Genomic DNA, 13734 nt, shown 5'->3' on the forward strand with positions numbered 1-13734 from the left:
GATTGAGGAACAGTGTACCTTGGACAGCATCATGATCCACCATAGTGAACAGTGCCATGGGATCCACTCAATCCAACAGTGACATTCAGTGTCTCCCGAAATCGTCCGGCCATGATCGGATCGAGTACTCTTCAGGTATATAAACCCAAGGTCTTTCCGTCTCAAAACATATCCCACATTTCAAACCCAATCATTACATACAAGCTTCCATCAAACCTCCACCATGAAGTTCACCCTCTCCACCGTCCTCGCTCTCGCGGCTTTCACCAAAGCCGCCGAAGTCACCCTCTTCACGGGCCTCGACTGCGACCCGGCCAACAAAATCGGCGACACGCTCACCGTTGCCGACGAATCCGGCAACAACGCGGACGCCAACTTCAAAGACGACAACCAAAAGCCCACCAGCATGCTCGTCATCGGCTGGGCGACCGTCCTCCTCAAGAAGAACACAAACGATATCTTCGACCAGCCTACCTGCGCGTACGTACTGTAGACTGTAGACAATAACAGTGAGATTACCTGTGTTGACCACGAACTATAGGTACTGCGCGAACTACTACACGAAAAACGTCGGTACTGTGGATGACGGGTGCCACCCTGACGATGGCCAGAAGTGCGTGAACATCGACACGGGCTTTGGCATTGGACATGTCAAGTTGATTGCGGAGGGATCCCCGAGTCCGGCGGATATCCCGTGCAGGAACCATTTGAACCAGTGTGGCTTTCCTGTGCCGCCTGGCAATGGCTTCTGCGATCAGTCCCATTAAGTGGGGTGTGTTAGGGAAGGGCTCGGTCTAATGAGAGTGAGGATTGGTTCGGGATGATGTGCATGTAGATCGAGGATTCTATATCCTACTGTTCTTCGATGCTTTCGTGCTTCAGATTGTAACGTGGTGGGGCGAATAGCTCAACGAAGTCACACTGAAGGCCGAAGTGCTCTCAAAATATATGACGGCCAGAAATGGTCGAAACAATTACATCATATATGTCATAGTCAAAAAAAATATCATTTGCCTGATATTACGATATTAGCTTGCTTCTCTGACGTTTCGTCTTTCTGATATCCAAAGTCTTGGGTACTTGTTGCATCCATATCCGCGGAAGTTTGCCTACAGTTTCGCGGCTACAGCCATGGGAACTTCCCCATGATCCAAAACTCTCTGAATTTCGTCCTCCGTCTTCTTTCTGTCTTGAGAGCTTAGCCAGGATACGAAAATATCAAAATAAGTTGCACGACCGAGATAGACAGATTGCTCGCAAACGCTATTTGGGGAGCAAGCCTCCTCTACCGCTCAACGACCAGGACGACTTGTGATTGTGGCATCTATGCGGCATCTCACAGTAGCAACCTTACACCTGAACAGGTATTGCAATTGACATCGAACATGGTCGAAAGCATAGTCTGGAGCCCGTCATCGGGCAAAAGATGACTTTGAGGCTGCGAAGGCAACTACTCAATTGCACGTGTCGTGCTGCTCCAATTCGTTAACAGGTCCCTTTCTCTCGGGACTGAACCGGCCAACCGAACCATGGAAACACTGCCGACTGCATGAGGGATAATCTGTTGACTGAGCAGTAGACTGGAAAGGTCCCACCGTACTTTCGCCGTTTCTTCAAGACATTAGCGCTTAATGGAGACGCGATGAAATACTGCCTATCCTGACATCGTAACGCACCAACATCGTCGTTGTTTGTCGTCACGAGGATAGCTCGATTGCCTTTATGCTATCCTTATGCTTCAAGCATAGATCTGACTAGGTTTCTCTTGCTCCCTGACAATTTCTCCTTACCGGGTAGGGACCTCTTCAGGTAGGTGCGCCTAGATCTCTAACTATCGTCGGTGACTCCTCTGGCACCTCACTGGAAATAACGTAGGTTCGGCATATTGACAGCTTCCTATCTGGGACTTCTTTTGCAATGTCGTTTTGCCCATTGACCAAAGATTGATGCCCGGAAAAGTATCCGCTCCACTGCTGCTTACCAACACTCCTCGTCCCACTGTAGCACGCAGTCTTAAGATATTTGCCATCTCAACGTCTTTGAAGGTCAGCAGGAATCAATTGCTAATCCATCATGTAGTATGGCATGCCAATAGAATCGTGTGTTTGGACTCCGCTCTGGCTAAGTGAGCTCTCACTTACCCCGCTACGTCATGACCGATAATTCCGTATCTGCGGAAATGCCTCGGAACCACAGCATCCACATTCAAATGCTCCACACTTCCGAGGCTTCACTTTTTCTTCGATAGCTCAATCCTCCCTTGCTTAGAAATAGCCAAGTATATAATTCACCTTGCAGATCGAATACCATAATTGCAATTACGAACGAAGACCAACGAGCACCATGTCGAACACAATGAAAGCAGTAGGTCTGTAGCTCCTATACCCTCTTGAAAAGCACCCGATTGACAGAATGCATAGATATCGAGGGCGGAAAAGGCCCAAGATCCGCTCTACACATCACGTCGGTCCCGCGCCCCAAACCCGCCGACTCCCAAGCCCTCGTCCGCATCAAAGCCTTTGGCCTCAATCGCATGGACCTCCTCCAGCGCGAGGGCATGTACCCCGTCCCTCCACAGGCCTCCAAGATACTCGGCGTAGAATTCAGCGGCATAATCGAAGAGCTCGGTGCCGGCGGTGGCGGCCGCGAAAACTTCAACGTAGGCGACGAAGTTTTCGGGCTGGCCTACGGCGGTGCCTACGCAGAGTACATCGCCGTCAGCACGCACATGCTTGTGCGCAAGCCTGCGGAGCTGAGCTGGGAGCAATGCGCGGGGATCCCCGAGACGTGGATCACGGCGACACAGGCGATGTATCTCATCTCGCATTTCGCGCCTGGGAAGACGATTCTCTGGCATGCGGCTGCGTCGAGTGTGTCAATTGCGGGGATTCAGCTGAGCAAGGCGGATGGCGCAGCTGCTGTTTATGCTACGGCACGCCAGGACGAGAAGTGCGAATTCGTGGTCAAGGAGCTTGGCGCGACGGCTGCGTTCAATACTACTACGCAAAATTGGTCTGAGGAGGTGCTCAAAGCAACGGACGGAAAGGGCGTCGATATCATCGTGGACTACATTGGTGCTCCTTACTTTGGCGACAATCTCAACGCGCTTGCGAGGGATGGCGTGTGCGTTAGTTTGGCAGTTATGGGCGGCTCGAAGCTACCTGAGGGTGTAGACGTGAGTGCGTTCGTCAGGAAGAGAATATCATTTGTGGGTAGCAGTTTGAGGAGCAGAGATGAAGAGTATCAAGGAAAGCTGCGCGATCAATTGGTCGAGCATGCGCTGCCGCGGTTCAAAGACGGAAGATTTAAAATACTTGTCGATACGGTGCTTCCGTGGGAGAAGATCCAGGAAGCGCATCAGTTGATGGAAGAGAACAAGACGAAGGGCAAAATTATTTGCACGATTTCGTAGGTTCGATGCACTTATGTAGCCAAATAAGTAATTATTACTCTGACTGAAGGATACTGCAAGTCTTCAACTATCTAGCACTTACATTTCACCATGTTGTTCACCGGCGCACCTGCGCGAAACAGGAACCTCAAACATTCCCCTTCCACTCCTCCTAATCCCTACACCAGCAAAAATGATCGACATTGGCCAGATTCGAACTGACGCTCCCGAAGGAACAAGATTTCTAGTCTTGCGCGATAACCACTCCGCCACAATGCCTTTAAATCATGTGATTGATAAAAGACAACATTCATTTGTGATATATAACTAAGATAAATAAAATATCACCAGAATGCTCCTGACACTTTACGGAAAACTTGAAGGTGGTTTGTCTAAGATAGCGATTGGCTCGGCTCAAGGGTATATTATGGACGGTGGGGGTTAGCGTCGAATCAAGATCGTCGAGGAATGCTGTCTTTATGAGTAGTACAGTATTACAATAGTGTTTTGAAGCTCGTCCGTCAAAGCTGGAATGGGACAATCTAACGAGAATTAATCAAGGTTGAGACGTAATGTGCGTTCCGGGGAACGTTTTGAACAGGGCAGGGACTAGCTATATACCATAGGTACCATAGATGATCTCGAACTCAGGTCTTCTTTGTGCCGACCCCTCAAAGGAAGCAGAATTGAAAACACCCAAGCGTTCCCATATTGTCATTGGAACCGTATGACTAACGCAAGAATAGATGACCTTTGACATGCGGTGGCCTAGTGCTTTTTCCACATTAGGTAGCGCTAGTGATGCAACTATTCAAATCGGACGCATGTCCATAACGTATATAAGTACAGCAGCAAACAATATTCTCCCCATAATACTCCCAGTTCAGGTCAAGTCAGCATGGCGCGTCCCTCTTTAATGGGGATCCCCATCGAGCTTCGCGAGCGGATTTACAAATACCTCCTTACACATACCCCCACCTCATCCTCCACACTCGCCCCAGCGTCGCACATCTGCGCTCTTCTTACCCTAAACCATCAGATCCACGCCGAAATCATCTCATTCCTCCAATCGCAACTTCTTGTGCTTCTCAAAACAAACGACAAGGACTTCATCTCCAAAACGCTCGACACGGACTCTACCGCCGTGCCATTCATTTCGCAGCTGCGCTCTGGTAATTTGACCATCATTAAGACCGCCAACAATTCTCACATTGCAATCTCCAAAACGCCCCACACCTCACGGGAATCTATCGCCATGCCATTCGTTTCGCAGCTGCGCTCTCGGGATCTGACCATCCAAAAAAACGCATCTAAGGCTCCCATTGCAATGGAGTTGAACTATTACATATTCATGCCCGATAAAGAGCTGGACAGTTACGCTGCGTTCCTTGTCCCTGCGTCGAGCCTGAAGGCAATGGTGGGTGCGCAGGACAGTCAACCATTCTACACGTGCATCAGGCAAGCCCTGCTTTCCGTCAACCTGCTCGAAACGTTCCCACATACAAGGGATCAAGCCCAGAAGCTACTGCTGCGACCATATATCGACGGATTCTCGCGACCGTTTTTCTTGGGCATAAAGACACAAGGCGTAGCCGCCGAGATGACCAAACTGCTACGCCTGAAGCTGGAAGGCAACTACGAGGCCATAGGGCGCCTGGACATACTTAGAAAAATTACGCTGTACGAAGCCGTAAACGGAGCGGACGGGGCTGAAGTCGACTGGGGCGCAGCAACGGGAAGATTCCGCATGGCGATACGCTATGCGGAGCTGCTGTGGGAAAATCACCAAAATTGTCTTGCTACTGCTCCTTTTGATGGTATTCACCGTTTGTGGTTGATTCACAGTAACGTGTGCGCGGATCTTGTGCAGGTGATGCTCGATGCGGCGGCTGGGACGCCTGGTGCCAATGGAGCGTTCGCAAATGCAAGAAGGGCCGCTGAACAGGCGATCGAGTTTCTAGGTCCGAGGCCCGGATGGGGGACGCCAAAGACAGCTGGGGTGGTGCGGGCGCTGACTGCGCTGAGGAAGAGCAAGGCGAACATCAGTGTCATAGCGCATAAGGCATGTAAGGGCATGGGAGATGTGGATGCGGCTGTGGGATATCTCAGGGAGGCATTGAAGTACGAACCGGAGACTAGTGAGATGCTGTTAAAACAAATTGAGGAACTGAAGGAGGAGGGTGCAGGGGATGGAGAGGACATACAGGGGGTAATCAAGTGGGTGTAGCAGAAGTTGCAAGCTCAAAATAGCGGCAGAGCTCAAAGCTGAGCCCGGTATGGTCTTTGTGAAGCTTGGATTACTCGATAATAAGCTGCTAGGCCGATTGCAAAGTCCTCACAATGAAACATCGAGACGGTTTTTCGACATGTCTTTAGAACGCTCTCTAGGTACCAATATCAGTCGCAAGTCCCGAGAGACTGGTATCTAGGTGATCATATACTCGTCTTTCCATGGCTTAAAATAGCTTCCATACGAGATTCAAAACCGTATTGGCGAGTCCAGGTCCATTAAAAAGTCCCATGTCTTTACGCGAGGCAAGTACTCGCCATGATGACCTGAAATAAGTTATTCGTATGAGATTATAGCGTTCGGTAGTTGATTCGCCATACTCGGACTCTGGAACAGTCCGATCTTGACGCTAACACGGGCATAGATCTCCCCGCTAGAAGCTCCCGAGCGCCAGTCGAACCCGAACAACAAATAACGGTACATATCATAGGTATATATGGAGCGTTCGCACGGCATGGAGCGTCATAGCCAGCATAATTCAGAAGACAGCCATGGATTTCACCAAACAATATCATCTCGACACCTACGCTTCCATCTCATGTACCCAGCCTGAGCTGTCGCAATCCGGCCGCACTATCTTCATCACTGGGGGCGCCGGCGGAGTCGGCCTTGCGATCTCAAGGTCTTTCACGGAAGCTGGAGCGACTCGGTTGGTTATTGTCGGGCGGCGAGCAAAAAAGCTTGCGGAGGCCAAAAATGAGCTCCTCAAGCTTGCGCCCAAGCCCGAAGATCTTGAAATATTGACGTATCCGTGTGATATTGCAGACTCGACTGGATCCAAGGCTGTGTGGGCAGATTTGAAGAGCAAAGGAATCGAAGTCGATGTTTTGGTCTTGAATGCAGCTATTGCCAATACCGTTCCCAATGGGTTGGATGAAGACGACTTTGTGGACAAGGTTTGGGCGACGTTCGACATGAACGTTCGAACAAACCTTGAGTTGACCAGCCTTTTCCTCAAGCAGGGCAGGACAGGGAAGGTATGTCCACTGTGTCGAAACAATCTTGATAACGGGTGTTGACGATTGGATGCAGGCGGTTGTCAGTATCAATTCTAGTGCTGCACATATCAGCCCGACCCAGCCCATTCAGCTTGGCTACGCACCCTCCAAAGCCGCTCTGGGTGCTCTTATGCAAGGGATAGCTGACTCTCTCAAGGTGGAAGAAGCCCAGATCGTCAGTTTTCATCCTGGCTCAGTCAAGAGCGAATCAGTGATGAAGTCTAGATGGGCCAACGCTCCAATCGCTTGGAACACAGACAAGCTATCTGGCGATTTCGCGGTGTGGGCGTCCACAAAAGAAGCACGATTCCTGCATGGGAGGTTCGTGTGGTGTAACTGGGATGTGGATGAAATGAAGGCAATGGGCGAGTTCAAACATCCGGGTTTCAGCAGGATTGGACTTCAGGGGCCGAAGGCATTGTCGTCAAACGAGCTTTGGGGACAGATGGAAGGCCTCGTGAAGCGTCAAGCGTGAGCTGGCGCTGTATCGCGATGCTGATGCTCGAGGAATTGGATGTGTTCGTGATGAGCCACGAAAATGCATTGATCACACGATAGGAAAATCGTACATGTGCTAATGAGCTCTTCTGTTGTTTATTCCACCTCCAAGACCACTTGCTATCCAAGCGTGTCCAGAGTCTTCTATTCCACACACTATATCATACACTAGCACTGTAACCGCCTGGCATTCCTCTCGTCATCTTCCGCTTCTTCAGCCACTTGCGCGCCTCATCTGCCCAGAACACACAGCTAGCCACCGCAACCAGGTGAACGATGTCCATCAGGCCTAGCGCCTCGGTCTGGAAGATACTCTGCAGAGGCGGGAAGTAGATAACCATCAATTGCCCAACGAGACTTCCGGCTACAGCGTAATTAAACATTTTGTTACCAAAGACTTGGATTTCGCCCGCGAGGACGGACTTGCTCTCTGAGCGGCAGGTGAGCGCGTTGAACATATCGAATAAGACAAAGCAGGTAAAGGTCATGGTGGTATCGCGGGCGGTTATTTCGTTATCATCGCCCATTTCACGGTAGTAGGTAAAAAGTGTGCCAAGCATTACGATTGATGCGGACTGTAACACACGTTGAAGAAGGGCGCGAGTCAGGACTCGTGCGTGGCGAGGGCGAGGTGGTCGCGACATGACGGCTGGGTCAACCGGTTCAACGCCAAGTGACTGGGCCGGTGGTCCGTCCATGAGGATATCTACGATGTATTAGAAGGGTGCAATGAATCACTATTGTAAGGGAGACGTACTTATCCAAAGAATCTGCATAGCGTTGAGCGGATTCTGGAAACCGAGGAAGGTGCTGAGAAGAACCAAGCTTAGAGCAGCAGCAGATGTACTGAGCTGGAAAGTGATGAAGTTCTGAATGTTATAGAAGATGCCCTTCCCTTCCTCGATGGCATTGAGAATAGTGGCGAAGTTGTCGTCTGTAAGGATCATGTCCGCAGCTTCTTTGGCGACATCCGTTCCGAGCCGTCCCATAGAAATACCAATGTCTGCCTTTTTGAGGGCTGGTGCATCATTGACGCCGTCGCCGGTCATTGCTACAACATCGCCACGGGCCTGTAGTGCGCGCACAATCTTTAACTTGTGTTCCGGGCTTGTACGGGCGAATATCGAGGTTGTTGCAATTGCCTGTGAGAGCTCTTCCTCGCTCATCTGATCCAGTTCATCGCCTCGTATCACGGAACGGCCCATGGACGGGTTCATGTTGATTGGCATACCGAGCTTTTTGCCGATTGCGACGGCCGTTGTCTCGGCATCTCCAGTGATCATGATCACTTTGACCTTGCCGGCCATCAAGCGCCGTAGGGCCCTTTCCACACCTTTCCTAGGAGGGTCGTTCATGCCAACAAGCCCAGCAAACACTAAGCCTCGATAATGCTCATCATCTCCTAGTGCCGAGATGCTAGAAGGTGCGGGTGATGCGGTGCCGCTGTTTCCCTTGCGGCCAGATTTCGAGCCACTTGCGAAGCCTAACACCCTTAGACCATCTTGAGCCATTGCATCAGCAGCCTTGATGGCTTCTTGCTTTCGACCTTGATCCAACGGTACCTCGTGCCCCTGCGCGGTCACGTAAGTATCGCAACGATCGAGCACTTTCTCTAGAGCACCCTTGATATACGCAACCTCTGGACCAGGCGCGAGGTCCGCACCTGCACTTCCGCTGATAACAACACCCATCCACTTCCTTTCGGAACTGAAAGGGGTCTCGTAAAGACGAGCGCCAATCCTGTCCCTTACATCGTCCTCGCTGAAAGCATCGAGAAGGTCCAGGAGAGCAATGTCGGTCGGTTGCCCGACCCACCGGCTCTTCGCCCCAGAGCTGTCGTCGCCGATCGTAGAAGATAAGACTGCAGCAGTAGACGCCGCTTGGGGACCGACAAGGCGTGCGTTGTTAACAATGTTACCTATCCGCAAGATATTGCGTGTAGGAGAGTCCAGAGCTTCCGAGTCATGCTTCGTCTTTACATCGATAGGTGAGGGCTCGTCAAAGTGCCAGATCTTGGTTACTGTCATGTGGTTCGTAGTCAACGTGCCTGTAAGGCCATTAGCAACCACTCAGAACTATCTTTCGTATGTACGTACCTGTTTTGTCGCTGCAGACGACATTGACGGAGGCCAATGTCTCGACACTTGGCAAGCGTCGCACAATAGCATCCCGCTTCGACATACGGAGCACGCCCAATGCGAGCGTGACGGTAACAATGATGGGTAGACCCTCAGGAATAGCAGCGACGGCCAGTGAGACGCCGATCTGGAACATCTCCAAAAATTCCCAGCCTCTCCAGAAACCCAGCAGAATGATAAATGCAATGACGCCAAATGACATGTAGCTCAACTCTTTCCCAAGTCTGTCCATCGAAAGTTGCAGTGGAGTACGCGGGCTTTCGATCTCCTGAAGAGACGCAGAAATGGCGCCGAACTCGGTGTTGCCTCCGGTTCCAATCACCAAGCCTTGCCCGTAGCCCGAACGAACCAGAGTTCCCATGAAAGCAATGTTCTTCTGATCGTTCAAGCGAATATCGGCGCCAACGGTTCCAGCAGCAGGCGATGCGTAGAAAGGAGACTCGGGCCTTTGTATACCATTCGCGCGTTCGAGGGTATCTGGTGTTTTAGGGACTGGTTCGTTCTCACCAGTGAGGTTGGATTCATCGATCGTAAGGTCTGCTGCGTGGGTAATCCTGATGTCTGCAGGGATACGGTCACCGGTGTGGAATAGTACCAGATCACCCGGTACCAACAAGGTGGCGGAAATAGTATTGGAGCGGCCCTCTGCAGCCTCCAGCGAGGCTGGCGTGTCCTTGACCTCATCCATATCTTCGTTTCCGGCACCCACGCCGTTTGCTACCCGACCGTTTCGAGGCTGCTCCACTCCAGTGCGAATTACATGGGCGGAATGGGGAACGAGCTGGTTTAATGCCTCCAATGACTTCTCCGATCGGTATTCTTGCACGAATCCGACTGTTACGACGATTGTAACTGCAGCCGCTATGCTGACGGCATCATCCAGGTTTCCCATAACCAGAGACACCGCAGCAGAACCAAGTAACAGCAATATTAAGGTCTCTTTAAACTGTTTGAGAAATCGAAGCCATAGTGGCTCAGGGTCCTCGTGGGGAAGCTCGTTGAGCCCATGGGTATGGATTCGCGCCGACGCGCTGGACGAGGAGAGACCGCGAGTCACTGACGTTTCGAGTTTGCGCGCGGTTTCGTGGGAGGATAGCAAGGAGAATTGCGACGTTATTGACTACAAAATCATTGCGATTAGCACCATGTACAATGGGCAGTGGTAGGGCAACCAGACAACCTACCGATGGTGTTGTTCGTCGCTGAGGCGGCTCTGGAGGAGACAGCAAAGGCGTTGCTCCACGAGAGGCTGTGTCTGGGCCATTGGAGGTGTTGTAGAGCGGTAGCGACGGCGTAGAGACTCTGGACATGTTTGCATGGCCAAAGGCCAGTGGTTGCGCGGCGCTCTGAGCGGAGGCCGAGTACGAGGTCGGGGCGGCAACGGGGCGAATTTAGGGAGCACTGATCATCTCATGGATGCTGGTGAAGAAGACGGCAAGCGGCGAACAGTTGTAAGAGCGAAAGGACGGCGGGGGGCCGGGTTCTTTGAGGCTCAGACTGATCGATCTGGCTTGATGAATTAAAACGTAGGCTAGACACGACCCGAGCGCCTCAGATGGATGACTGGGGTCCAATTCTTCCTGCCCCGTTTCACGAGTAATGTCGCGTTTGGGACTTGCGCAGAGAATCATGTGGCCACTCCTCACGCAGCTGTCCAGCAAGCGACTCCGTGAATGTCCAAGGATGGCTGTCTTGGATGTGTTCGTCGCTGGTCGTGGATCATTGTCTTGGCATGGCCGCGTTAGGCCATGCGGGTGCTGCATATGCCCGCGAGCCTTCCCACGTCCAGTGACTTCGTGATTTGACGTGCGCACCACGTCACTTTCTGGCTGGCGCACTTTATAAGCGAAAGATGCAAAAATACGTCTTTGGACTGATGATATGCCAGAGGATGTTGGAGTATCCTCCAGTGAGTGCAAGCTATGCTCTGCGCAGTCTTGACGTAGGTGGAATGTGTAAAGCGGAAAGCATTCCTGTACTTGATCGCCGTATTATTACTATCAGACTGCCCCTGTAACGAATTCTGAACTATCCACCGAGATACTACAAGATGGTGGTAGCGTTGTGAAGCTGTTTGCTCTTGCTCCTCGAATTACATGTTCGCGGCTGCTGCCTGCCTGGTCCGTGCGTTCCCAGCCATCCGTCTGTGTGTGGTGCCAGCCCCAACCTTGGATGCAACTGTCGTCAATCATCGCTCACCGACCACCAGCCCGCCCATCGCTCCCCACCTTCACTGCCATTGCGAAAATACGGCGCGCGCCCGGCGCTTTCACGTACGCCGCCCGCGCACGCGAACAACACGTCTCGTAGACCCTGATCGCCGACGCGCCGCGATCAAAACAAACCAGCAACGCGCATATACCTCCACCACCCACAATTCGACTGCTTATCATCGTCACCACCATGTTTTATCCTTCCGAATTGCTGCAGCGCTCTGGGCCGCTCGCCCACGTCTGGCTTGCGGCCAATGCTGAGAAGAAGCTCACCAAGCAGCAAGTTCTGCAGGACAAGATTGAGCAAGACATCAACGAGATCATGCGCCCTCAGGCACCTTTCTCGCTGCGCCTGAGTGGTTCATTGATGTTTGGCGTGGTGCGCATCTACAGCAGAAAGGCGCGCTATCTGCTAGATGATTGCACCGACGCGCTTTGGAGAATCAAGATGGTATGTTTGCCTCGCGTGTAGACTTCCATAGCTGGGAAACTGACCATCATGATAGGCATTCAAGCCTGGAAACATCGATTTGCCCGCTAACTCTCATGTTGCGAACCCCGCGGCACTTATGCTGGCCGATGCTATCACCGACATTGACCTCCTTGCGCCAATGCCTGACCCCTCATTGCTACTGTCTCAGTCTCTGGACTTACAGAACCTGGGTCTTCCCAACCTCGGTGCCGATTGGGATATGGACAGCAGTCAATTCCTTTCTGGCAGCATCGAACAACCCCGACGCGCAGAACCGGAGATCTTGGACGATTCTGACGACTTGGGCTTGGATCTTGGAGAAGACTTCGACGTCCCCCTTCCATTGGATGAAGGCACCAGTATCGAAATAGGGCGTGACGCGCCGGCTGCGCGACCTTTGGAAGAAGAGTTTGGAACCGAACTTGGAGGAAAAGGAGCCGAGTTGGAAGAGCCCGAAGATCTTGGACTTGATATGGGCGACGACCTTACCGAAATACCTGGCCGACCCGACATTACCATCACGGACACGGACGTTCCTATGGGCGGCATGACTGAGTTGGGCGATTTTGATGAACCAATTATCCCAGAAGAGGAGCCGGCGCGCGAGCGCTCAGCGTCGCCCCTTTCAGAACTTGGTGAAGATGAAGAACGCGCCCTAGAACAGGAGGTGAGCGTTTTCCAACCTGCAGCCGAGCAGGAGGAAGAGGAAGAGCAGCACCAAGCCCGCGCCAAACGACGAAGGGTCATCCAGCAAGACGCTCAGACGCAGCTGTCTACCACGGAAATTCGTGAACAACAGAACAACCGCGAGCAAATCCTCAAACCTGCTTCATTCTTACCCCGCGATCCGCTCCTGATGGCTCTCATGAACATGCAAAAATCAGGCGGCTTTGTGTCCAGCATTCTTGGAGATGGCCGAAGCCAAGGTTGGGCGCCAGAGCTCCGAGGCATCCTCTCGCTGGAGGTCGTGTCTCGTCCTGCGCAAAAGCGAAAGCGTGATAGTGGTGTCGCCGCTACCGCCGACGAAGGACGTGCATCTGCTGAGCCGACACCTCAGCTGGAGTTCGAAGAGGATCAGCTTATTGTTGAAGAAGGGGACGGACTTGGTGGCGACATTTCCATTCGTGAAGATGAGGAGCATATCCAACTGCCTGAGGACGAGCCCGGTTTCATTCCTCAAGAAGAAGAGGAGGACGTATTCTCTCCCATCCCGGACAACTTTGATGATACAACGGCTCCTATCCTCCATCCTGCAGATAGCGGTGTTGTATCCCTAGAGACCAAGCACGCTGTCCACCTTCTACGACAAGTCTTTGGCGACGCGGCCGAGACGAGTGAGGAAGAACGCAGGAACACAGCCGTCTCCTTCCAGGGCATGTTCCCCCGAAACCACCACAGCAAAGCCCGACATCGCCCGCATGTTCAACGAGATCCTCGTCCTTGGCACAAAAGACGCCATCAAAGTTGAGCAGCAGACCACCGACAACGAGCTCGGCGGACCCATCCGCATCCGTGCCAAGCGCGGCCTCTGGGGCTCATGGGCAGAGACCGATGTCTCCGGCGCCGAGGCCATCAAGTCGGCGGCCGCAGCAGAGGCTGGACCTTCTGTTAGAGACGACACTCAGACGACTGCTACGTCTGCAGCACCTATCCCTTCGGCTGAGATCGCTGTAGAAGCATAGATGCGTAGACGAGTAGATATACGCAAAGCCGGTCTTATTTATATATGGGGTC

At 52.2% G+C, this 13734-nt stretch overlaps 6 protein-coding genes and 1 non-coding gene across 7 annotated transcripts; 5 read left to right on the forward strand and 2 right to left on the reverse strand.

Annotated features, from left to right (window-relative positions):
• Positions 1-223: 223 nt before the first annotated feature.
• Positions 224-767, forward strand: N0V89_010446 (uncharacterized protein; the record flags this gene model as incomplete). Its single annotated transcript, XM_056219189.1, has 2 exons — positions 224-480; positions 542-767. 2 exons carry the CDS (start codon positions 224-226, stop codon positions 765-767), a joined length of 483 nt encoding a protein of 160 aa, XP_056066316.1.
• Positions 768-2355: 1588 nt separating this feature from the next.
• Positions 2356-3412, forward strand: N0V89_010447 (uncharacterized protein; the record flags this gene model as incomplete). The annotated part of the gene is made up of 2 exons (XM_056219190.1): positions 2356-2368; positions 2412-3412. 2 exons carry the CDS (start codon positions 2356-2358, stop codon positions 3410-3412), a joined length of 1014 nt encoding a protein of 337 aa, XP_056066317.1.
• Positions 3413-3589: 177 nt separating this feature from the next.
• On the reverse strand, positions 3590-3670 carry N0V89_010448. The gene has a single exon. It is a non-coding gene; the product is annotated as a tRNA-Ser (tRNA).
• A 619-nt stretch (positions 3671-4289) lies between these two features.
• Positions 4290-5618, forward strand: N0V89_010449 (uncharacterized protein; the record flags this gene model as incomplete). The annotated part of the gene is made up of 1 exon (XM_056219191.1): positions 4290-5618. One exon carries the CDS (start codon positions 4290-4292, stop codon positions 5616-5618), a length of 1329 nt encoding a protein of 442 aa, XP_056066318.1.
• Positions 5619-6172: 554 nt separating this feature from the next.
• Positions 6173-7154, forward strand: N0V89_010450 (uncharacterized protein; the record flags this gene model as incomplete). Its single annotated transcript, XM_056219192.1, has 2 exons — positions 6173-6658; positions 6714-7154. 2 exons carry the CDS (start codon positions 6173-6175, stop codon positions 7152-7154), a joined length of 927 nt encoding a protein of 308 aa, XP_056066319.1.
• A 184-nt stretch (positions 7155-7338) lies between these two features.
• PMR1 (High affinity Ca2+/Mn2+ P-type ATPase-like protein) lies at positions 7339-10625 on the reverse strand (the record flags this gene model as incomplete). Its single annotated transcript, XM_056219193.1, has 4 exons — positions 7339-7883; positions 7935-9224; positions 9274-10435; positions 10500-10625. The coding sequence occupies 4 exons, from the start codon at positions 10623-10625 to the stop codon at positions 7339-7341; spliced, it is 3123 nt and encodes a 1040-aa protein (XP_056066320.1).
• Positions 10626-11718: 1093 nt separating this feature from the next.
• MCD1 (sister chromatid cohesion protein 1) lies at positions 11719-13682 on the forward strand (the record flags this gene model as incomplete). The annotated part of the gene is made up of 3 exons (XM_056219194.1): positions 11719-11979; positions 12035-13360; positions 13404-13682. 3 exons carry the CDS (start codon positions 11719-11721, stop codon positions 13680-13682), a joined length of 1866 nt encoding a protein of 621 aa, XP_056066321.1.
• Between the last annotated feature and the right edge of the window lie 52 nt (positions 13683-13734).

This window comes from Didymosphaeria variabile, assembly GCF_027946475.1.
Source record: "Didymosphaeria variabile strain IMI 356815 chromosome Unknown scaffold_8, whole genome shotgun sequence".
Classification (NCBI taxonomy): Eukaryota; Fungi; Ascomycota; class Dothideomycetes; order Pleosporales; family Didymosphaeriaceae; genus Didymosphaeria; species Didymosphaeria variabile.